Consider the following 26562-nt stretch of genomic DNA (forward strand, 5'->3'; position numbering starts at 1 on the left):
AGAAACCTGTTTCCAAACAGCCATTAAGCAACTGTGTAGGAACTGTGAGCTACGTGCGATGGACTCTGGAGCAACGAGGGCGTGGTATCAAAACAGTTCCTATCAAAATACCTCGCTCTTGGTCATGTGTGAGTGGCAGTTACCAGACTCAACTTCAGAAACTTCACATAGAGGCGAGAAGTCTCTGTGTGTGCGCCTCGGATAGAGGGCTGGGGCTCCTTTAATCTTCACCACAGCCCTATCTCAATTTCACAGATGAAACCCTGAGGCTGAAAGTGGAAGTGACTTGCCCATGGCCACAAAGCCAAGAGCAGGTTTGCTGGGTCCCAATATGCTGTCCTTTCCATCATACCAAGCTGAAGGGGCCTGCGAGCGGCTCGGAGTCTCGCCCCCAGCCAATCCCCAAAGCAAAAACACTTCAAATTACTTACCCTCCAAGGAAAATAAACTGGCACATGCGCAGTATGCACCAGCGACTCCACCCGAGAGGCCTCCGAGGCCTACTCAGTGCACATGCGTCAGGCGGCTCCTCCCGTCCCCGCCCGTCACTCCTCGCCATTCCCGCCACTCCCCGCCCCTTTCCCGCCCGGATATCAGCCTACTTTTGCCGGATGTTGTTGTGAGTCTGAGAGACACGTGAGACGCTGCTACGTCATCAAAGGCACGCGCAGCAAACATGGCGGCGGCGGTGGTTGTGAGCGGGAAGGTAGGTAACGGCCGCGGGAAACATTCCTGTTTTTCTTCGGGATGGGGCTGTTTTTGCTGCTTGGAGCCTGGCCGGAGAGGGATGCGAGGGCCTTTCTGTGTCAGGAACAGCCTGTGGAGGATGCAGGAGAAGATGACTAGGTGGTGTCAGCTGTTCTCTCGAGAATGCCGGCTCAGTCCGGGAATTAAGAGACCCGGCTCCTGCTCCAAGGCCAGCTAGGCCTCGGCGCTGTTCTGGTCGGCTCTGTCCCAGGGCGAGGGGCTTTTATTTGTATTGCCTTCTTAAGAGACAGATGGTTGCCCCGTTGCTTTCTTTTGCTGTCTTGATTTTCTCTGACTGGAGCTCTTTATGTCTGCTCTTCGGACTCCAGGATTTTTTCTCTTCCTAATGTAACTCGCCTTTGCTTCACTCTGGTGAAGGCATCTTTGTCCTCTTCGGGAAGAGCTGAAAACAGGTGCTTTGCAGCTGTGCAAACCAAGAGTGTATTGGATCCATTTTACCAGGTTGCCGAGTTGGTTGGTGATGGTGAACAGCGGGGCATGTTTCCCTTCAGGGAGCTGGAGATTTACAGCATCGCACGCTTGTCTGGGAAGGCGTTAGTTACGGTATTTATTTCCTAGACAAATCTGTGATGTTCCCGTTGGAGACTCTGTGGTACCGTCTTACGGAGGTGGTCATTGACCCCGTCGTGATAGTTCGTTAGGAATTCGGATTAGGTGCGGAGGATAGTTTATCGCATAGTGCCTGGTCATGTTCCGAGGACACATCTTAATGCCTGTTGGTTAGGACTATCGTGGCATGCTACTGGAAGCATTTCCCATTGCGCGAGTATTTCGAAAACAGTTGGGTCGGGTAGTGACTCATCTAACACCAAGGACTACTTACTTTTCGCAGATAGCTTTCTCCGTTCCTTGAGTTTCACTCATTTTCTTTATGCTGCCCTCTCCATCCCATTTTGAATTATTTGACAGCGTTTGTGCTTTAGTGTATGGACCACTAGCCAGAATAACACAGTACTGTTACTCTGGAGGGTGACCTTGGGAAATTGAGCAAGCATGAATTCTCCGTCCTTCATTTTCTTTATCCCCAGAATGGATGTGGTGCCAGGCATTATTTCTTGTATTGGAGTTGCTAAGATTACATGAAATAATAAAAACTTTATAAAAAAATTACATACTTCTCCATACTGAGTATTTTAAATGATGGGTTGGTCATCGTTTTCAGATTTTCACGGTCTTTGGTTGTCTTGTCAGTTTTGTCTTCAGGGTGGATGCTGATCTTCTGCTTGGCTCACTACATATTTTAAGGTTATATTGTTTGATTTTTTTTTTTATCTAGGACTTTCCAAGAAGGGATCCTTTCTGTTTGAACTACACTTTTTCAGGTGTGGATTGATTTTGATAGAACCCTTGAGATGAAGCAGAGTTGTAAAATATAAGACTTTTTCCACCCTTTCCTTCCAGTCATTGCCTTTCATAATGTGACTTATTAGTCTTTTATTTCTTAGCTCTGCTTCATCACCTCATTTATTCTCACTCATTGCAAATTTATACCCATTCTCATCACTCCATCTAAATTATTTTTCCATGCCCAAAGCTGCCCTTCTCCCAAATAATTGTATGATGACCAGCAAAAGCCACTTATTCTTCCCTCAGCAAGTTCAGATCTAGTTTAATGGCATCATCATTCACCTGGTTGCATGTAAAACAAACTTGGAGATGTCCGTTTCTATAACAACGTCTAAGCAATAACCAAGCCCTACCAGTTTTACCTTAAAGAGGTTTCTTAAATTTACTGCATCCTCTTCATTCTCAGTGCTTAGTTCATTCAGGCATTTAGTCTTGAGCTCTTGGCTGATTTTTCTCCTTGTCTGCAGTCTCTTTGCCCACCGTCTCCTCTACACAACCACTGGAGTTATTTTCTAATGCACAAGTCTGATTGTCTCTTGCTTTAAAAAACAAACAAAAAATCTTAATTTTGTTATTGTCCCCATTGAAATAATACTCAAGGCTGGTTAACATGGCATAAAAAGCCATATTGTCTTTCTGGCTTTGTCTTATGCTTCCCTACTTCCCAGTCTTGTTTCTTTGGGACAGGGGAATGCAAAGAAGACACACACACACACATTTATGAAAGAGTGTGTATATGTGTGTCTCTCTGTATTTATTTATTCCTCACCCGCCACCCCAAAGGTTCAGCTAAGACCTGTCTAATTTAGAAACCTAGGGCAGTGAATGTTAACCAAGACTTGTAAGACTCACATGTGGTACTTTTAAAGAATATAGGTGCTGGGCCACAACCCAACTCTGTTGAATTAGAACCTCTTGGTGTTGAGATCTAGGATGTAGAGTAACTTTTCTACTAAGACTACTTTGCTTGCTTTGAACTTTGAGTGTAGGAAGTGATGGGGGGAGGAAATTAATCTCTGTCATATGGAGAAGCAGTGTAAGATAACAGTTAAGAGCTTGGACTCTGGAGCCAAACAAGTTTCAAAAACTAACTTCACACTTGCTAGTGACTAGAGTCAAATTATTTAACCTCTCTATGCTTCAGTTTCCTTATCTGTAATATGGGGATGATAATAGTACATACTTTATGGGATTTTTAAGGTTAATAAGTAAATGTGTTAGAACAAAGCTTGGCACGTAGTAGATACTGTGTAGGTGTTATTCATCATCTTAATTTCCCGGCAAGTCATTGGTTGGGTATGGCAGAATTTTAAAGGTTTAGAATATGGTTTTTGGTATGGGTGTGAACTTCGTTTTTGAAATTACTTCAGTTCTAACTCTCAGTGTTATTTTAGGATTTGAAAAATACCTTGTTTTAGAAGTCACATAGTTTTGATGAATGAAAAATCATCACAGTAGGGCAGTGGTTAAGGAGATGGGAATCTGATTGCTTGGGTTCAGAACCTAGCTCCACTGCTTTATAGCTGTGTTAATTTGGTCAAATTTCTTAACTTTCTGTGCACCAGTTTTCTTATTTGTAAAATGGGGGTAATAATTATTTTCCATCATGGAATTGTAGAGAGGATTAAATGAGTTAATATTTGCAAAGCATTTAGAATAGTACCTGGCACCAGGTAAGTGCTTAAATTTTAGCTGCTATTATTACTATTGTTAAGGAAGATCTTTCAGACGGTCTTAAAGTTGTAAGGTTATTATTGAGTTGGAAGTAGTTGAATGTTTATTTTTGCTGCCACTTTCTACAGAGAGATTAAGGCCGCTTACAAATATTAAAGCACTATAGTTATTTAAAATAAATCAGAGGGAAAAAAACGCAAAAGGAAAGTGAATAAGGGTAAGAAAGGTAAATGGAACTGGAAGTACGATTATTAACTAAACTCTATGCTTTAGTGGGCTACAGTTTTGCCAAAGAGGGGAACTTGATCAATAATAAGAATTACAGGATCTACAATAAAATAAAACCAGGAGCAAAACCCAAAAAAACTAGTTTCTGAAGATTAGATCCAAGGAAAAACTCTTCTGTAGTTTCTTTATACTATGTACTATAATGAATTTGATTATATAGCATATTGTATCCTTATGGTTAAAAAAACCCACAACCCTATAATGCCCATTAGTATGCTGATGGTTTTATACCGGTGGCTAGCTAAGTAGTTCAGTAAATACAGGGTACTGATTTGATGTATTTAGGTCTCTGATGATTTGACTGAATTCAGGGGTAGGTTGTTGTCAACATGAGTGGATGGATTCAGTGTTTCATCTATGTATATTATTCTTAGCTGAGCCTGTGAAAGTGGGTTTGAGTTTGATTATAAACCCTGATTAGTTCTTGGAGTTCAGCTATTCTTTGTTGCTATGTATATATAGAACCATATGTTTTAACAATCAACCAAATGGGGGGAAAGATTGACATTCTGTTGTGAATTTTTTTTTCCTGGCTGTGATCTTTATTTCCTGCAGTTTTATTGAGAAATAATTGATGTACATCACTGTATAAGCTTAAGACATACAGCCTATTGGTTTGATTTATATATATTGTGAAATGATTATCGCAGTAGGTGCAGCTAACACTCATCTTTTCATATAGATCCTCCTGTGAATTTTTAGGGGAGAAATAGGGACACTGACTGCAAAGGCTATCCTGCTTTAGGATAATTAATGGAATGAGTTGAATTAATGGAATGAGTTGACTCATTGCAGAGAAGGCGGGAGAAAAGCGATAGTCTGAAATAGGTTTTGGCCTTATACCCAGTGCCTCTGATGGTTGCAGTTTACTTTTATTCATTTATTCAACAAATATTTATTAAGTATCTGCTTTCTTCCAGGCACTGTTTTAGGCACTGGGGATACATCAGATAGCCCCTTACCTTGGAGATTACAGACTTCAGTTCTTCAGAAGGAAAACATTCACTAAAAACCACTCGCTTGTTTAAATAAGAAAGTAAATGAGTTTTAGGTCCTTGAAGTGGTGCTAATTTTAGTGAATGTTCGTTTTCTTGAGACTTGTAGACTGATCCTCATGAGGGCAGGGCCTGAAATGTTTTACCTGTGTCTGGCAGACATCCTGGCATATAGTAGGTATTCAGTGAAGAAGAAAGAGCAAGAAAGTAGAAAAAAATGAAGGGAGACTAGAGGAAGAGAGGTGTGTTCACTAATAGCACTCTTGTTTTGGAGTTAAAAAGTCCTGTTTTAGTATATTTGCATTTCACTCTAGGTCTGTGTTTTTACTGTGTTAGGCTGTGTTAGAATTTGGTTCTATTGAAAATAATTTGAAACAATTGGGAAATCACCTGTTATTTTTTCTTTGAGTTTTTTTATAGCATTTTTAGTAAGAATTTATTTTGTAGCTTAAATTTGGTCCCTTCCAGTTCCTTTTAGATATGCTTGTAGTCCTGTGAAACCCCTTGCTTAAGAAAGATTAATATTCTTAGTATCTAGCAGGTTTTCCTGGAGAATTTTCTTAGACTAGATCTTGTAACATGGTAGTAACCTTCCTCGTGTAGGATACAATATGAGTATGTCTTCTTTATTTTTCTAGCATTCTTTAACAAACATTTGAGTACCTTCTGTGTGCTGAGTCCTTTATTCTCGACACAGCACAGTAGTCTGCAACAAGTCATTTCAATTTGTGATTTAATAAAAACATGACTTTTGGGGGAAGAATTCAAAATGCTGCTGAGACTAAATGAAAAATTGTAACCCAGCCTTTTAATTTTCACTTTTTGGTGGAAGGAAATCCTTATGAAATCCATTTACTGTTTCTTGTGCAATCTATGGTGTGTCTGTAGTCGTTGGTATAAGAGAAGTCATTCGTTTAATCCTTGTTATACTATACCTTCCATACTGCCCTCCTGTCTGACATTGTTTGGCACACTGATACCTTTAAGATGCAGTAATAGTTCTGCTGCCTGCTCTTTATTGAGAATTGTACCATCCTCAGTATCTCAATATCTCTCTGTCTTCACTCTCAAAATTTGTGTGGTTTGTTACTCTTAAAACCACCTGTGTTCTGCATTTCTTTGAGTTACACAGTCATTACTGATTAACACACCCCAAATAAAACTCATTGTTTACTTTCTTCCTTCTGTATTCTCTCAGTGAATAACCGCATACACTCAGTTTTGTCCTTGACTCCTTTCCCTTCACCTCCCACATCTAATCAGTCACAAAGTCCTATCATTTTGACCTTCTAAATATCATTACAAGCCATCTGCCTTTCTTCATCCCTCTGCCACTGCCTTGGTTCAAGCAACCATGAATCGCTTCCTCCCTGGATTACTGCAGCTGTTCATTCTTGGCTCTGCAGCCGGTGTGTTGGCTTAGAAAAGGCAGGTCTGACATACCATTCCCGTGCAAGAACTTTCTAATGACTTTCTAGTGGCAAATAATCATCTTCAGGGTGAATTCCAAACTCCCAAATTCCTGAGCATGGCTTAAAAACCCGGTATGATCTGATCTGGTCTCTACTCTTGTCTCTAAACTCTTAGTACTGTCTGATCTGGGTTGCAGCCATGCACTGAACTACTGCTCTCTGTATAGAACATACAGCTTCTTCCAAGAACATATACCCTCTTCTAGTTAAAATTGCCATTCTTCAGGTCTCAGGCTATATGTCACTCTAGTTAAAGTCTTCCTGATTTCTCATCCTGCTTGAGCCCCTTACATCTAGGTTAGCTATAATTTATTAGGGTCTGCTGTGGCAGCCTATTCAACCTCCATCATATGTTGTAATTGTCTGTTTTCTTGTCCTAATCCCCAATTAGATTGCTAGGAAGGCAGTGACTGAGTCTTATTTATTTATACCTAGAAGCTTACTCTGTGCCTGGCACATTGTTAGGCGTTCACTGTACATCTGTTGAAGAAATAACTGAAATTGACATCTCATACAGGATCCTGTGCATACTTCTATCACACTCTTCTGTGACCATTGATTTACATGACATTACTAGTTTAGTTAGACACTTTTTACGATGTATGTTTTTCCACCAGTACCTTTTACTCCCCACATCTAGTTGGTGCCTAATAAATGTGTATGAGTAAAGAAACTTCTAAATCAGATTAGGTGGAATGGGGGTGATTGGAAGTGTTGGATGGGCTATTGTGTTCTTTTGAAGGACTTCATAGAAGTTGTTTGCAGAGAGAAGGTATAAAAGGGTGTTCTAGGTAGAAGGAACAGAATGCACACACACAAAAAGGCACGAGGTTTTGAGGGAACAGGTGAGTTCAGAGGGGCCCAAGGCAGGAAGTATTGGGGAGTGTCAGGTGTTGCATAGCTGTAGATGTAAAGTGTGGTGTCAGAAGGATTTTGAGCTTAGGTATGGATTGGTCAGATGTACGTTTTATTAAGATCATTTTTGGCAGTGGTTATACATTATACAGTTTACACAGATTATTGGAAGGTGATTAGATTGGGGAAGAGAGACCAGAATGTTATTTTAGTAAACCCAGGCTACATATGATGAGGGGTCAGTGTCAGAGAAGATTTGAGGGATTTAGGAGGTAGGATGAGTATGGTGAAAGAGGCATTTAGGATACTGCGTGGATGGAATGTCTTACACAGAGTTGGGAATATCAGAAGAGCAGATTTAGGATAAAACATACTGAGTATAAGATGCCTGTGGATTATTCAAGTGGAGATATCAAGTGGCTGCTTAGATATTTGGGTGTAGAACTCATTAGAGTTTCAGGGCTTACACTGGCATTTCCTGGTGATACTGTCTCTAATCCAAAATTTACATTATTTATATGCTGAATGATTTCAAAGAAACTGAATTTTTGTAACTTTCTTGTTGTTAAATTTAGCTTATAAAATCTACAGTTCCTAAAGTTCAAGAATGTATGTTGTGTATGGTAGGTGTTGGGTTTCCAGGTTTGGACAGAGATTTAAGGCAAGAATTTTATCCCTAAGCCTAAGAGTAAATTTCAGATATTTGGGTTGAATGTTTTCATTTATCTTTAGTTTTTGAAAATATTATAATAATTATAACACAAAAATCCAATCCCACTTAAGTGTAGGAGTAATATAAAAATTTATCTGCTACTATATTGTGCAACTTCATTCTAACTTTTGCTAAATTAGAGGTCAGTAAGTTTATTCTGAAACATTTGCTGTGGTCCCCAGAGCACCTTTAATGAGTTATGTCGGACATGGTTGCTTTGGAAGAAAAAAATCTGAATTTTCTATTGCCATCAGCAGGCTGTCATTGGAAGTTTTATAAATATAATTACCTGCTTATGCATCTTAGCAAATATTTAAGAATAAAGGAGAACTTGAAGGGCCTGAGACCATTTTATTCCCAATGGAGAACTTTTTTCCTTTCTTTAGTACCTTTACACATTGTTCTTTTTTTTCCTCCCAAGAGGGTGGGGAGCAGTTTAGAATATTCTAGCTTGTGTAAAGATTTTATCTTTTTTATAACATTGCCAGATACATACAGGCAAGGAACTTTATCTTGTTTATTTTTCTGTTCTCCATGGTGTCTGGCGCATAATAAGTGCCTAATAAAAGTTTGTCGACTCAAGTTTAGATAATTAGTTTAGCACCACCAAGTGGCAAGTGTTTGAATGTCCTTGATAGTTTTTGCTCCCTATGGACACTTAATCCACAATGAAAAACAGGTAGGGTGTGATTTTTTAATTTTTTTGAGGCAGGATCAACTTCTTTTTCTTTTTTCTTTCTTTTCTGCTTTTTTTTTAAAGTAAAATATCTTTACTTAACGTATATACTTTTATACAGCGTTTTGAAGTTTAAAAAAATAGACTTTTCCTGTAAGTTATTTTTTATACAGCTTTATTGAGGTGCCACTTGACAAACAGTAAGTTGCATATAGCATGTATAATGTGCTAACTTTTGATGTATATATACACTATGGACCCATCAACAGAATCAAGAGAATGACATGTCTACCACTCAGAGTTTCCTCCTGACTTATTGTAATCTATCACTACCTTCATCCTGTCCACAGACAAACACTGAGCTGCTTTTTGTCACTATAGATTAGTTTGCATTTTCTACAACTTTATATAAATGAAATGATATGGTATGTACTCTGTTTTTGGTCTGACCTTCTTCATTCAGCATAACTATTTTGAGGTTCATTCATGTTGCTGTATGTATCATTAGTTAACTCCTTTTTATTGCCATGTAGTTTCCTGTCGTATGGGTATACCACAATTTGCTTATCCATTCACCCATTGATAGACATTCGGGTTTTTTCCACTTTTGGCTGTTACAAATACAGGTGTTGTGAACATTGATATGAGTATGTGTCATATGAGTATGTGCGTTCTCTTTTCTTGGGCAAATATCTAGGAGTAGAATAGCTGGATTGTAATGTTAGTTGCATGTTTAGCATTTTAAGAAACTGCCAAACTATTTTCCAAAGTAGATGTACCATTTTACATTCCCACTGGTGGTGTATGAAAGTTCCAGTTGCTCCACATCTTTGTCAGCATTTGGCATGTTGGGGACTTCCCTGGCAGTCCAGTGGTTAAGACTTAATGCTTCCACTGCAGGGGGTGTGGGTTCGATCCCTGGTTGGGGAACTAAGATACTGTATGCCACATGGTGCCCCCCCACAAAAAAGAAACATTTGGCACGTTTGTTTTTAGAATTAATAGATGGCTTCAATTTGCAGTTCCCTAATGACTTATGATGTTGAGCATCTTTTCATGGGATTTTATGTCATCCCTATACTTTCTTTGAAGTGTCTGTTCAAACCTTTTGCCCACTTTATTTTATTGAATAAATTGTTTTCTTCATTTTCTTGTCACTGAGTTTTGAGAGTTCTTTTTATCTTCTGGATACAAGTCCTTTATTACATATACAATATGATTTGCAAATATATTTTCTCTGCCGGAGCCTTGCCGGAGCCTAAATTCACTTAGTTATAGTAGCTTTTTGGTAGATTCCAGTGGCTTTTCTACATAGACAGTCGTGTCATTTGTAAATAAGTTGTTTTACTTGTTCTTTTCTAATCTAGATGCCATTTATTTCTTCTTTTTTGTAGTGTCTGAAACCTCAAGTAAAGTGTTGAGTAGAAGTGGTAAGGGTGGACATACTTACTTTGTTCCTTATCTTAGGAGAAAGCATTCAGTCTTCTAAGTATATGATGTCAGCTGTACTGTTTCATAGTTGCCCTTTATTAGGCTGAAGAAGTTTCCCTTCTATGACTGATTTGCTGAGAGTGTTTGTCTGAAATAGTTGTTGGATTTTGTTGAATCCTTTTTCTGCATCTTTGGAGATGATTTATATGGCTTTTCTTTTTAAAATTTTTCATTGTGGTGAATTATAGTGATTGATTCTTTAATATTAAACCAGCCCTAAGAGTAAACCCCACTTGGTCATGAAGTATTTTCCTTTTTACATATTGTTGGATTCAATTTTTATTTAAAATTTTTGTACCTAAGTTCATGTGAGATATTGGTCTATAGTTTTATTTTCTTGTTTTTGTCTGATTTTAGTGTCAGGGTAGTGCTGGGCTCCTAGAATGAGTTGGGAAGTATTCCTCCTCTTCATTTTCCTGAGTTTGTATAGGATTGGTATTACTTCTTTCTTAAATATTTGGCAGAGCTTACTAGTAAAACCATTTAGGCCTGGAATTTTCTTTGTGGGAAGGTTTTTAACTAAAAATTCAGGGAATTTCCTGGTGGTCCAGTGGTTAGGACTCCGTGCTCTCACAGCCAAGGGCTCAGGTTTGGTCCCTGATCGTGGAACTAAAATCCCACAAAACCTCGCGGTGTGGCCAAAAAAAAAAGTACAGCAGAAACTAACACAACATTGTAAATCAACTATACTCCAATAAAAATTAATTTAAAAAAATTGAATTTCCTTAATTTATACTGGGCTACTCAGGTTATCTTTTTCATCTGTGAGTGTTGATAGCTGTGCCTCTTAAGGAATTTATTTGTTTTGTCTAAGTTGTCAATTTTTAGAAATAAACTTATGTTTGTATGTATGTATGGCTGCGTTGGGTCTTTGTTGCTGCACAGGCTTTCTCTAGTTGCAGCAAGCAGCGGTTACTCTTGTTGCGGTGTGCGGGCTTCTCATTGCGGTGGCTTCTCTTGTGGAGCACAGGCTCTAGGCATGCCGGCTTCAGAAGTTGTGGCTTTTGGGCTCAGTAGTTGTGGCTCACGGGCTGTAGAACACAGGCTCAGTAGTTGCAGCACACGGGCTTAGTTTCTCCGTGGCATGTGGGATCTTCCCGGACCAGGGCTCAAACCCGTGTTCCCTGCATTGGCAGGCGGATTCTTAACCACTACGCCACCAAGGAAGTCCGAAGTTGTCAGTTTTATTAGTCTAAATTGTTCATAAATTTTCTTAGTATCTTTTTTACTTGTATACATTTGTAGTGATGTTAAAGTTCTAATTCCTAATATTGTTAATTTGTGTCTCTTATTTTTTCCTCATCTGTCTGGCTAGAGTTTTACCAGTTTTATTCTCAAAGAACTAGCTTTCAGTTTCATTGATCGCTTCTCCCCTCCCCCATTTTTCTTTTTTCTATTTTATTGATTTCTACTCTGATTTTTCTTTCTGCTTACTTTGGGTTTAATTTGCATTTCTTTTTCTAGTTTCTTAAGGTAGATGCTCAGGTCATTAATTTGAGGCCTTTTTTCTTTTCTAATAAAGGCATGTAATGCTATGTTTCCTAGTAAGCACTGTTTTAGTGGCCCTACGCAGATTTTAATACGATGCGTTTGCATTTTCATTGAGTTCAAATACTTTCTAATTTTCCTTTGATTTCTTCTTGACCCTTGGGTTATTTATAAATATGTTATTAATTTCCAGATATGTGAGAATGTTCTGAAGATATTTCTATTACTGATTTATAACTTACTTCCACAGAATATACTTGAATTCTTTTAAGTTTATTGAGATTTGTTTTATGGCCCAAGTTTTGATCTGTCTTGGCGAATGTTGTTGGGTGGAACGTTTTGAGTGTAAATTAGGTCCAGTTGGTTGATGGTGTTATCAAGTCTTCTGTGTTATTACTGATTTTCTGTCTATTGTTTAATCAGTTATTGAGAGAGGGGTTTGAAATCTCTGACGGTAATTGTGGACTTGTTTGTTTTTTCTTGCAATTCTATCACTCTATGCTTCATGTATTTTGAAGGTCTGGTATTAGGTGCATAAACATGTGGGATTGTTAGGTCATCTTGAGGCACTGACCATTTTATCACTATGAAAATATCTTTCTACCTGGTAATATTTCTTTGCTCTAAAATTTATTTTTGTCTGATATTAATATAGCCATTCTAGCTTCTGATTAGCGTTGGCATATCTTTTCATCTTTTAATTTTTAACCTATTTGTGTCTTTATATTTAAAATACTTTTCTTGTAGGTAGCATAGATTTTGGGCTTTTCTTTTCACTCTGATTCTCTCTTTTTAGTTGGAGTCTGTAGGTGATTTATAGTTAATGTGATTACTGATATGGTTAAGTTTAAGTCTATCATCTTGCTGTTTGTTTTTTATTTGTCCCATCTCTCCTTTGTTCCATTTTCTTTTTCTGTCTTCTTTGTGATTAGTCAAGTAGTTTTCATTATTCTGTGTTTATTTTTTATTTCCTTTGTTGACTAATTCACTATAACTCTGCTATTTCAGTGATTGCTTTAGGGCTTACAGAGTACATCTTTAGCTTATGACATTTACATTCAAGAGTTGTTATACTACTTTATATAAGGTATAAGAACCTAGAACAGTATACTGTCACTTCTCTTCTCCTGGCTTTTGTGCTATTTTTGTTATTTTACTTTTGCATATATTACAAGCCCCACAAAAAACATGTATTCATTTATCTGCTTGTTTATGTTTTAAAGAAGGGGATTTGATTAACAAGAAAAATATATTTATCCACATAGCTACTGTTTTTGGTGGCATTCATTTCTGTATGTAGATCCAGATTTCCTTCTAGTGTAATTTATTCTGCCTGAAAGACTTACTTTAACATTTTTTGTAGTGTAGGTCTGATAGTAATTATTTTAGCTTTTATATGTCTAAAAAAGTCTGTATTTTACCTTCTTTTCTGAATATATTTTCTCTGGGTATAGAATTGTAGGTGAACAGTATTTTTGTTTTGTTTTGTTTTCATTACTTTAAAGATGTTGCTCCAAAGAGGAAGGAGGAAACTTTGGGAGGTGATGGATATGTTTGTGACTTGATGGTGATAGTTTCATGAGTGTATACTTATTCTCAACTTATCAAGTTATATATATTAAATATGTATAGCTTCTTATATGTAAATCATACCTCAATAAAGTGGGAAAAAAAAGTATTGCTCCATTGTTTTCAGTCTTCATTGTTTCTAAAAAGGAATCTGCGGTTATTATATTTAATGTTTATTCCTCTGGCTGATTTTCAGATTTTCTGTGTATTACTGATTTTGCATAATTTGATTACAACGTGCCTGTATCTAGTTTTCTTTGTGATTCTTGCTTTCATTTTGGAGTTCATTGGTGTTTATATCTATGGGTTTATAGTATTAATCAAATTTGGAAAAACTTCTGCAATTATTTTTTCAAAAAAGATTTTTTTTTCTGTTTCTTTTTTCCATCAACTGTTTCAGGTACTTCAGTTATACATATACTAGACCACTTGAAATTTCCTTGCAGCTCGTTGATGCTTTGTTAAATTTTTTCTCAGTCCCTTCCCCCCTTTTTTTGTATTTTGTTTTATATAGTTTTTATTGCTGTAACTTCAAGTTCATTATTCCTCTGCAATGTGTAATCTGTCCTTATCCAATTCAGTGTATATTTCATCTCAGACATTGTAGTTTTCATCTCTAGAAGTTCAATTTGGATCTTTTTCATGTTTTTGATGTCTTCTCTTAGCAAGTTCTAACTTTTCTCTAGTATCCTGAACATATGGAGTTCAGTTATAGTAATGTTTTAATGTCTTTCTCTTTTAATGTTATTATTTGTGTCATTTTGGGTCATATTTAATTGGATGATTTTCCTCCTCATTATGAGTCATATTTTTCTGATTGTTAGCATGTCTGTTAGGGGTTTTTTTTGTTTTTGTTTTTAAGCCAGATGTCAGATATTGTGAATTTTATCTTTTTAGGTGCTAGATATTTCTGTATTCCTATAAAGTGTTCTTGAGTTTTATTCTGTAAGGCACTTATGTGGAAACAATTTAATACTTTTGGGTCTTGCTTTTAAACTTTGTTAGATGGGATCAACACAGCATTTATTTATTTATGTTTTGTTTTGATTGGCATATAGTTGATTTACAAAGTTGTATTAGTTTCTGGTGTACAGCGAAGTGATTCAGTTAATGTATATATATATATATGTATATATATATGTATATATATTTTTTCTTTTTCACATTCTTTTCCATTATGGTTTATTACAAGATATTGAATATAGTTCCCTGTGCTCTGCAGTAGGACCTTGTTTATCAGCACAGCATTTGATGTGAAACTAATTTTGCCCCATTGCTGAGGTAAGACAATTCTGAGTACTCTACCTAGTGCTCTGTGAATTATGAAGTTTCCCACACTGATGGGAGCAGCTCTGTGTGAGTGCAGATTGTTTCTTCTAATAATTTCAGGTGGTTTTCCTCTGGCCTTAAGTAGTTTACTGACGTGCGTGCATTGATCAGTTCTCTGCTGAATACTCGGGGATGTCTGCAGATCTCTTCAGTTCTACCTGTGTACTTTTCTCTGTCTGGTACTCTGTCTTGGCCTTGCCCAGTTCCCAGCTCTGCGTCCTCAACTCAGGGAGACCACTGGGCATCTTCTGGGTTTTCTCTCCTTTGACACAGCAGGGAACTCTCTCAAGACAATAATCTAGGGCAATAGTATGACTTATCTCATTTGTTTATTTTCACTCAGCAGTCACCATCCTTCATTACCTGATGAAAACCATTGTTTGGACTTTTTTTTCCCCTTGCGGGAGGGTAAATCCAGTCTCTTGTTACTCCATCTTGGCTGGAAGCGTTAGCTGTTACAGGTTTTTTTTCCCCCGCTCTCTCTTTTTTTTTTTTCCCTTGGCCCCACTGCGCTGTGCTGGATCTTAGTTCCCTGACTAGGGATTGAACCTGTGTCCCCTGCAGTGGAAGCACAGAGTCTTAACCACTGGACCGCCAGGGAAGTTCCTTTTCCTCTGTTTTTGGTGGGATTCTTGGCTGGAAGGGTAAGCTGTTACAGGGTTCTTTTCCTCTCCAGTTTTGGTGGGATTCATACCTCTTCTCATATCTCTTCTATATGCATCTCTTTTTTCCCCCCCCTTTCAGGATCAGGCTGACTGTTTTACCTTGTTCCAAATTTGTTTCCTTTGTTGTTACAAACTTTGAGATCGTCTTTTTTCTTCCAGAGTTTTTTTTTGTGTGTGTGGGGGGGTATGCGGGCCTCTCACTATTGTGGCCTCTCCCGTTGCGGAGCACAGGCTCTGGACACGCAGGCTCAGCGGCCATGGCTCACGGGCCTAGCCGCTCCGCGGCACGTGGGATCTTCCCAGACCGAGGCACGAACCGGTGTCCCCTGCATCGGTAGGCGCACCCTCAACCACAGCGCCACCAGGGAAGCCCGTCTTCCAGAGTTTTTGTTAATAAATATTTCTTTCTCGTTGGTCTGTATTCTCTTCTGTACCTTCTGAGAGGTGACATAGTTAGCAAGACATTCAAAAATTTTATGAAATGCTAAGTATTTAGAGAATTCCAGTAGATATTTGGGTAGCTGAAGGTAATCATCACATTTATAGAATGGGTTATAGCAGTTTGTAATTTATATTAAAGTTTCTTTTTTCCCTGTTCCATTGGTAGTCTCTACAACAACAGCATTCCTTCACCTGTCCCTGCCACCACCCCACCCCCCACCAATTTTTTTGGGGGGGGCGGCAGAGACACACAATTATTAATAGGTTGTGCTTTTCCCTCAAATCTATTTGATCTATCCTTCTCCTTCTTCTCAAGACCTGTCCTTCCATTGTTGAATTCATGTCATGATTTGCATCTGACAGTATCCCTCTGTTATCCTTGAGATATGGTTTAAATTCTGTTTAAGACTTCACATTTTGTGGGGTTTTTTTTTTTTTTTTTGGCGGTACGCGAGCCTCTCACTGTTGTGGCCTCTCCCGTTGCGGAGCACAGGCTCCGGACGCACAGGCCCAGCGGCCATGGCTCACAGGCCCTGCCGCTCCGCGGCATGTGGGATCTTCCCGGACCAGGACACGAACCTGTGTTCCCTGCATAGGCAGGCAGACTCTCAACCACTGCGCCACCAGGGAAGCCCAACATTTTGTGTTTATCACCAGTAATTTTTAGCATTTTGGTTGTGAAACAAAATTTATATACAGAAAATCACACATAACTTAATAACTCATAAGGCAAATGTCCTTGTAACCACCACGGTGGTCAAGAAATAGACCTTTGCAGGTACCCCTCTTCCCCTAAGTAACTACTATCCTAACTTTTATAGAACTTACTTTCTTTCATTTCTTTATTACTATTAGCATTTTTTTAAACACTGCTATCCTGTGTTTTTTTTTTTTTTTTTGTCCTCCTTCTCTGTCCTCCACTTAGTATTATTAGGTACTTCTTCCAGTTTTGTTTTTCTCAGTCAGTTGCACCTTTGTCTTTCATGGTATTTGATATCTTATTTTTCCTTGAATCACGTTTGAATTTAAATTCCTTGTATCAAACACAATACTTCTTGATTTCAAAAGATTGGATATACAGGAATCATCAAAAAACAAAACAAAACAAAAACACACCAAACCACCCAAATCCTGATTTTTGACAACAACTGTATGTTCTGTTGTGTACAGTTTTCATACTGAGCTTTCTCTGCCATATGAACGGGAAGATAAAATGAAAACACATTTTTGTTTCCATTAGAGATATACTCCAGATATGTTTTTGCCATGTAATTTGTTCCCTTGTAAAGTATCACAAATTAATAAGTTGTTAGGGTTGGAGAATTTGACATAGACTTTTAGTAATATCTCGGGTATATATGCTAGAGAATTGTTTAGACTGTTTTATGTTTACATTTAGTGCCTTTGTATCCCTAAGGTAACAATCATGGGAAGTCTTCACTGACTATATACATTGTCTTGCTATTCGGGATGTTTGGTGCTGATAACTCGCAGAGTCTGGATTGTTTGCAAAAGGAGTCTCAAACAAGTTGTACATCTCTAGTAGTATAGACTTTCATTTCAGTCTTTTTCTTCTCATAGCTTTCCATTTGCCAGCTTCCTGACATTAGTTTTCATTGCCCTTGACCTCCTTGGAATATAATTTTTTTCTTGTCTTTCTGACTTACATATTATTTTCCTGTTATGCCTATGAACTCTTCGTCTCCCCTCAAATCTTAGGTAGTGGAAAGAAAGAGGCATTACTGATGCCCTTTCTTTGCTTCCTGTAGCACAGAGGACCTACTCATGTAGCTAATTGGTGACTGCTTTAGATTGGAATATGAGCACATAGGATACTGGAACAATGTGGTCAGTTCCACATATGCTAAGCCTTAAGTTGATGGCCTTTTACATTATGTACTGTTCGGGCAAATAAAACTTATCAGAGCAGACCTGAGTCTGAACCCCAAAGTAATGGGAGAACCTTGATCAAATCACTTAACTTCTTTGCATTTTTTCCCTCAATTACAAAGTGGGAGTGATATCACATATCTAATTGAGTTGTGAGGATCAAATGTGATAATGTAGAAATGCTTTGTAGAGTAATGCATTATAGAAATATTACATGGCCAGTAATAGCATTTGAACCTTTCTTTTTATTTTGCATTAGAGATTATGAACAAAACCAGAGTAAGGAAATTGGAAGCCTGTTTTACTGAAAGTATTATCTTAGATGAAATTCCTGATATCATAATTGTTCCCTGTAGCAAAATAATTTTTCATTTCAAACAAGCTTGGAGATAGCTTTTCAAGTATTAATCGTTACCATTGATAAATGTAAGAAGCAGAATGTCCTATGGAAGAATGGTACTCCTTAGAAATCAATTCACTGTAGAGTTTAATGAAGAAATATTATCTTCATGCTATTGTTATAAGATCGATTTTTTTTTTTTTTTTGGCCTGTGGGAATAGGGATCGAACCCGGGCCCTGGCGGTGAAAGTGTGGAGTCCTAACCACTGGACTGCCAAGGAATTCCCTGAGATCAAATTTTTAATTGGACTTCTGTTTCTATATTTTGAGCTGTTTCAAGTAGTTGATACAATTGTATTTTATTATATACATGTATCCACAGACTGTGGTGATGAACATATATATGCTATGAATAAAAAAATAAGTAAAATCATTCCCTATAATATTAAAATGAATTATTCAAACCAAGATGCTATAAAAGGGACTAAGCTTTTTCTGTGGAATGTTTAGGAGTTCAGATGGGGGAGAAATTAAGGATTTTTGTTGAAAGGCCAAATTGTTAAATAGTTAGCTGCTGTATTGATTTATAAATTAAAGGCATTTAAAAATTGTTTTTAGAGAATTCCCTGGCGGTCCAGTGGTTAGGACGTCTTGCTTTCACTGCTGAGAGCCTGGGTTCAGTCCCCGGTTGGGGAACTGAGATCCTGCAAGCTGCGTGGTGCAGCCTAAAAAAAAAAAATTGTTTTTAGTCCTTTAAGCAGCATTATTTTGTACATCTAAGCAATTTCAGAAACCACTTTCCTCTAAGGAAGCCATGTAGAATTTTTCTGGTAGTTTCCTGAGACAGTTGAGATTTAATGGGTGAAGATGCCAGGAAATATGAAATCCACTCCTTCCTTTGATGTAAAGTCACTGAACAGGTCTGTGTCTCAGTTTATTTTTCTGTAAAATGGACATAGAGGTAATGAGATCTATTCTGATTCATTCAGTTTGGCTGTGAGGATTTAATGAAATCAGAGTGCTTTGAAAACAAAGTGCTATTCAGTTAAAACTTATTATCTTATATTTGAAATAAATTATGTACTAATACAGATAGTGTGTGTGTGTGTGTGTGTGTGTACGTACCAGTGCGCCTTTAAGTCTTATAAGACTTCATAAGGTTTAGTAGCACATGAAGGTAAATTTACAGATTTTATTCCTCTGCAGAATTAATTTGTATTGAGCAGGTAATATCTCAAGGGTGTAATATTGTAAGAGCATGTAATATCACACTCTTCAAATCAAAAAGCTGAACATGACCGCTTTCTAAAGACAGTACAAGTCTGGGTTTGGGATTGTGGAATTTTGGGCATGTAATTTGTCCCTCAAAAAGTGCTAAAAAGTTAAGAACACAGAATGTGAGATGAGTGCAGTTTTGACTTTTTGTGAGGTACCTGGTACTTTAATACTTTTTAAGATATTTTCCCACCTAAATTACTTCGGAAGCTCAACTTTTTCTTAAATGAAAAAGAGAATAAGGCAACACTTCACTAACATATGTATGGGGAAGGAAGAGCTGCTTAATGTGCTTCAGTTACCTAAAGTATTTCATTTTCTTTAGGGTTCATTTATTTCATAAAGGCTCTGGAATCTCTTTAGTATTAATAGTACCACAGAATCTTTGATTGTACTATTAATGGTACCAAGCTTTTCTTGGCAAATGAGTGTCCCTTTTTCAGCTATAGAGCTCTTGATTGTTCTGATAGCTGAGTATTAGGTGACAATATGGTAAAGTGAAGTTTCTGGATATCTTTTGTCAAAAAAGCTTGAGATTTTAAGGGATTTTATTTTTCCCATAGCCTTTTCATACTTCTGTTTTGTGGCCCCTGTTTTATACATTGATAAATGAAAGTCCAGAAAGGTTATAGTTTATACTTCTGGAATTCCCTCTTTTTACTTTACTCATTAAAATTAATTTTTAATTATTGAAGTAATATATAACTATATATTTATACTTTGAAATTTTCAAGTAAGTTCAGCATTAACATAGAAAGTTACAGTTCCTCTTTCAACCTTTCCCCATCCCATTATCTTTTTCAGAAGTAGCCTTTGTTAACATTAAAGTGTGTCCTTCCAGAGCTTGTTCTCTGTATTTTACACAGATATAGAGAAACTTATAAAAGTATAAGTGTCATCATATTATGTATAATTGGAAGGTTTTTCCATATATGTCTGTCTGTTTAATCTACCTCTTAACTTCTGAATAGTATTCTCCATAGAATGAATATCACAGAATATATTTTATAATTTTCCTCTCTGTGGTCATTTAGATTCATACCTTCCTTTTCCTCCTTTCCTACTCTACCACCCACCATGTTATAAATAATACTATTGTGAATATTCTTATGCATATCTTTGTGCACATGAGTGAATAAATCTGATTTTTCATTTCTATACAAACAGTATAGAATTGTTTCTCACCACTCCCCAACTCATGCTGTCCCCAGTCTTTGCCTTCTGCTTAATGCGAGTCTTGTGTTTAACAACTATTTCATTGAAGGCCATCTTGGGTTTTTGAGATCAAAACTTCTCTGGTGATCTTGATTACTGGAAGGACTCTTTCTTGACATGATGTAAGTCTATATCACAAGTGATTAACATAACAAGAGAGGCAGTAAAAGTAATGTGGGAGCTTTGTGGTGCAGTGGCTAAGAGAACAGTTCTCTGGTGTCAGACTGCCCAGGTTTCATACTCCACACCACCCCTTACCATTTGTGTCGTTCTCTTTCAATTTTCTTGTTCACACAGATGGGCTCCTCATCCTAATGATGTAGTTATAGAACCTATGGTCTTGGGTTATTGTAAGGATTAAACTATAACGTGGAATTCTTAGTGCATAAGTGTTCCACAAATGTCAACTGGGGGGCGATAGTGATGGCCTGTGTTGCTTGTCCTGCGTTCTTGGTCCCTATGCTATTCTGAATAGAGATGTGATTGTATTAATAAAAGGTTTACATAAATAGAAAGTACACTGTATTCCAAATTTATGTCAAAATTACATAAGTTTGTAATGTCTGGAAGTGACTACTTTATTTCCCTTTTACTTATTTTCATAATGAAAAAAAATTTTTAATAGTTTGAAATTGGTCCCAGGAGTAGAATCTTTTTTTTTAAATGTTTATTGTATATGTTACAAATATTTCTTCCCCATTTGTTCCATATATATATATATATATATTTGTTGTTGTTGTTGTTGTTGTTGTTTTATCCTTTGACCGCGCCACACAGCATGTGGGATCCTAGTTCCCCAACCAGGGATTGAACCTGTGCCCCCTGTGTTGGCAGCGTGGAGTCTTAACCACTGGACCACCAGGGAAGCTCCCTAGAATCTTAATATGTAACATTATGCCTTTAGAGCATAAGGCTTAACTTTAGAAATGTTTCAGTTTACTCTGGAATTTACTTAAGTCTCCCCTGTATTCCCATAGGACACTGTTCAGGGGCCATGTCTTAGTCATATTCTTATACCTACAGTCTTACGTGCTTTTACATATAGAAGCACTCAGTGTTTGTGAGCTTGAACTAGTTTAAACTAGTTTTTCCAAGAAGTCCTCATCATTACTTTTTAACAGTTCCATCTTATTTTCTGTGCCACTGTGCTACAAAAGCACACCAAAATAAACTTATGTGCTGTTATGAAATAGTTAGAAATCATTAATTTTTCATTGTATTTCATCTGTTCTTATTTTTGAATATTTTCAGTTTGAACCCAATACTTTGCTTAATGTTTGTTAAAAATATATGTTAAGTGGAATTTGCATATAGGGTCACATAACAATTAGCCTGACATCTTTGTTTAAGGAGAAGATCAAGATCATGATTATCACTAAACCAAAAAACTTGCATGCATAACAAAGCAAATTTCCTTCTAGTTTATCTTTGTTTGAAGTGCTTTTAAGTCTGAGTAGTATTTTTAAGATAATACATTTTTATATGAAATAACCAGAAACTTGGTTCAGGCATTATAGGAAAACATCTCTTAAGTTTTTTTAAAACGTTGAAATAGTATTGAATAAAAATGGTGTGATTTAATCTTATTTTTGCCATTCCAGATTATATATGAACAGGAAGGGGTGTATATTCATTCATCTTTTGGAAAGACCAGTGACCAAGACAGCTTGATTTCAGGAATATTACGTGTTTTAGAAAAGGTATGTTTCTAGTAAAAGACTTTATTTAATAATTGTTTATGTTTAAATAAAATATAATTTTAATTTAATTGTTTAAATAATTTAATAATTAATAATTGGGGCATTATCAGCAGGCTTGAATTTCACATGTAAGATAAAATTATGTAGTTGAGCAATGGTTGTAAATTTAACATGGAAGTGATGTTAGAAATAAAATGCTTTAGATAAGCCAGTAAAATGGTATGGAATATTTTAAAACTTATGTAAAAGTTGCAGTAATATAATTCTTTTATAATGAAAGGCAGAGTTTAGAAATCTATATACATTGTTGTCAAATAGTGGTTTACATATGATATTCCATATTTAACGTGCTGATAAATTTAAGGGGTTAAAATTTCATTTTCAGCTCAGGGAATTAAGTATAGGTGACTAAAAATATAGGATATTGCTGAATAGTAAATATGGTTAATAATTTCTTTCTCTAGGATGCTGAAGTAATAGTGGACTGGAGACCATTGGATGATGCATTAGATTCTTCTAGTATTCTGTATGCTGGAAAGGTATTTAAGAAAAAAATGCATGACTGAAGGAATGCCATTTTTTTTTAAATAAAAGCTTTATTGAGATATAATTCATATACCATAAAATTCACTCTTCTAAAGTATATAATTCAGTGTTTTTAGTATGTTTACAGAGTTGTGCAACCATCACCAATATCTAACTTTTGAACGTTTCCATTACTTCCAGAAAAGAAACTGTACCTCTTAGCAGTCACCCCTCATTCCCACTTAACTCCAGTCCTCTGCACCCATTAATTTACTGTCTGTCTCTGAGGATTTGTCTGTTGTGGACATTTTATCTATGGAATCATATAATATGTAGTCTTTTGTGACTGGCTTCTTTCACTTAGCATAATGTTTTCAAGGTTCATCCATGTTGTAGCACCTGTCAGTACTTTGTTTCTTTCCTTTTTTTCTTTTTTTCTGAGTAATATTGCATTTATGGATATGTACCACATTTTGTTTATTCGTTCATCGGTTGATGGACATTTAGGTTGTTTTCATTTTTAGGCTTATGTAAATAATGCTGCTGTGAACGTTCATACTCAAGTTTCTGTGTGGATACATTTTTCCTTGAAAACCCAAGAATGGAATAGTTGGATTAACTTATGTTTAACGTTTGTTTCATGTTGACATCTCACTATGGAAGGTAGAGATTTAGCTCTATCTTATCTCTAATTCACCCTGAAACTATGGCCCAGTTGTCCACATTTCTTCTCAAAATATTTAATCACATAGATGATCTTCCAATGTCATCTTCTTAGAAACTTTTCTTCCAGAGCCTTCTTACAAGTTCCTTCTGAACTGGTTGCTCTTTTGGCTTGCTGTGCAGCAATTATCCTGGGGATTCTTTTTGCCTCTTTCCCATATTTTAATCCCCATTTCCTGTATCCTCTGCTATCTTATATTTTGGTTTACTCCCTAGTTTTGGTGCACCTCCAGTGCTCCCTGAGAAAAAGGGTGTATGAGAGCAAAAACATTTCTGTTTTCAGACTTTTCTATCCTTATTCTGAATTAATAGCTGGCTGGCATAGAATTACAGTTTGAAAATAATTTTCCCCTCGTAGTTTTGAAAGTTATTGTCTCAGGTTTGACTAATTTCCTTTATTGATGTTAAGTCTGCTGCATTCTAATTCCTGATCCTTGCTATGTTTTTTTTCCTCTTTAGAAGCTTTTAGAATTGCCTTTTTGTTTCTAGTGTTGTAGATGTTCTGGACATGTTGTGCCCTTGTAGTCTTTTTTATCCACTGTGTTGGGTGCTTGATAGGCTTTTTTTTAACTTGAAAACTTGTATCCTTTAGTTTTTAGGAAATATTCTTGAATTATTTTAGTGATGATTTCTTCTTCATCTCCATTTTCTATTTTCTTTCTTTCTGGAACTCTACATGCTTTGGACTGGTCCTGTAATATTTTAATACTTTACTATTTTCTAACTCTTTGTGTATGTGTGTATTATTTTCTAGGAAATTTCTTCAGTTTTATCTTCCAGTTCTTCTATTGCCTTTTTCATTTTTGCTGTTTTTTAGATTTCTAATACATTTTGTTATGTGTCCCCTTTCCCCTCTTTTAAAAAATAGCATCCTGTTCTTCATGGATGTACTATTCTTCCTTATTTCTGAGGAGTTGAAGGATAGTATTTTAGATGTTTTCATCTCTGTATATAGTCCACCTCCTCTAATTGACGGGTTTTTTTTTCGTATTTCATTTGGACTTTATCTTTTATGTAAACACTTGCCTTTGACATTTGGTGATCTTTGTATTGTGGTGCTCATATTTAACAGCAAACACAAAAAACTGATTATACTCTCTCTATGTATGGGTAGGTTTGTTAATAGTTGGGACTCAGGGTGACTTGGCTAGGCTGTTTTCCTTGGGGAATCCCCGATATTGAAACCTGGGTCTTCTTTTGTGGGCTAGTCATTTGTCAGAGAAGAATCTACAGATTCCTGCCTGGAGAGGGAAAGCTGGATTCCACTGTTCTGGGAACTGAGTGGAGGAAGAGAGCTGGGAGTCTTGCCAACTTATTATATAGGTGAACTTTCAGTTAATTCTCCTGTTTTCAGTGTATTATCTCTTTGCTCAGTGTCCCTGGTTTCTCCTAATCCACAGATAATCTGTTTTACCTTTTACAATGAATAAACCTTCAGTCTTCTCAACTTTTGTTACTAGTCCTGTTTTCAGCTTAACCTTTATCCTAGTTTCCAGAAGTACCTGATTTACTAGTTCCAAGCCTTTGTGTGGGGTGGGGTTCTGTAAATGCTGCTTCGCTTTCCCTACTATTGATGGGAAAGTTGGTAGTGATGGTGGTAAGGGTTGCATTTTTTTAAATTGGGCAAACGAGGAGGGCTCCCTGAAAAATGACATCAGAGGAAGGACTTGGAGGAAAAAACACTACACTTTATAACTTCATTCATTCAGCTTTTCCCCCTATTCTTCAGTCTGTTTCTATTTCTTATTAATTTCTTTTGTTTATAATATATTCCTGTTCCTATAAATCTTTTTTCCTTTTTTTTTTTTTTTTTTTTTTTTTTGCGGTACGTGGACCTCTCACTGTTGTGGCCTCTCCCTTTGCGGAGCACAGGCTCCGGACGCGCAGGCTCAGTGGCCATGGCTCACGGGACCAGCCGCTCCATGGCATGTGGGATCTTCCTGGACCGGGGCACGAGCCCGCATCCCCTCATCGGCAGGCGGACTCTCAACCACTGTGCCACCAGGGAAGCCCCCTTTTTCCATTTTTAAAAAGAATTACACACTAGCAATACACGAATATATTCTTGTTATAAAAAATTCAAATAATAGAAAGTTGAAGTCCTGCTTGACTAGAACCCTGTCCCTAATCTGTCCCTGTTTAATGTATATCTTTCCAGACTTTTATTGGTACACATTTCCTATCATATCTATCTATCCATCCATCCATCCATCCATTCATTCATTCATCCCTGGTTTTCTCTAGTGTGTTTCTAATTACATATGTTCCATGTAGTTGTTATACTGCATACATTGTTTCTTAACTTCATTTTATTTACTTCGTTTTATTTACATTATTGAACGTATATACACATGAACAGATATCAGTCTTTAAACTTCTGCCTAGCATTTTATTGGCTACCCGCTAGTTTATTTACTTATTCCTTCATTGATGGATGATAAGATATATTCAGCTTTTCACTTTTACAAACAACTCTGTGATGAAAATTCTTGTATCTGCCTCTTTGTATACATGTGTATTTCTCTAAAGTAGATGAGAAGAGAGTTATTGTGAAACATGCATATTTTGAATTTTAATAAATATGACTCAATTATACATTTGAGTCAGTACTAATTAGCACTGTCATCAACAGTGTGAGATACAGCATTTCCTCACACTGTCTTCCATATTTTTATTTTTTAATTGAATGGGCCAGAAAAATTTAAATTCATCTTTACTTGCTTTTCTCGGATTGTTTCTGAAGTTGGACATCTTCCTTTGTTTGTCACTTCATATTTCTTCTTTGATTTGCTTGTTCATATCATTTCCTTATTTTTCTCTTTTGATGTTTGTTGATTTCTCAGTACATTGGTAGGAGTTGTTTTTGTATTCTGGATGTTTTTCTGTCATCTTCCATATGGTTTGGAAACATTTTCACACAGTTTTGCTTATCTTTAACTTATGTGTGGTATCTTTTGTTGAATAGAAGTTAAACTTTTTGATTTAGTCAGATTATTAACATAGCATTTTAGACTTTTGGTTTTATTCTCTTTTAAAATAGAAAGTTCTTTAGAACTGAACATGTAGATATGGTATTTGTAGCTTTTAGCTAATTTTGATTAAGAGACATGTGCAACCAATGGTG

The 26562-nt window shown here is 36.7% G+C and overlaps 1 protein-coding gene across 3 annotated transcripts in view; it reads left to right on the forward strand.

Annotated features, from left to right (window-relative positions):
* Positions 1–633: 633 nt before the first annotated feature.
* TBC1D15 (TBC1 domain family member 15) overlaps positions 634–26562 on the forward strand; it is a 65746-nt gene continuing 39817 nt past the window's right edge. For all 3 annotated transcript variants that reach the window (XM_082850602.1, XM_082850603.1, XM_082850604.1), the window contains exons 1-3: positions 634–706; positions 22092–22190; positions 22655–22729. In XM_082850602.1, the coding sequence (XP_082706728.1) occupies positions 677–706; positions 22092–22190; positions 22655–22729 (204 nt within the window). In that variant the 5' untranslated portion in view covers positions 634–676. The remainder of the gene's footprint in view (positions 707–22091; positions 22191–22654; positions 22730–26562) is intronic.

Source organism: Leucopleurus acutus (assembly GCF_964270905.1).
Source record: "Leucopleurus acutus genome assembly, chromosome: 11".
Taxonomy (NCBI): Eukaryota; Metazoa; Chordata; class Mammalia; order Artiodactyla; family Delphinidae; genus Leucopleurus; species Leucopleurus acutus.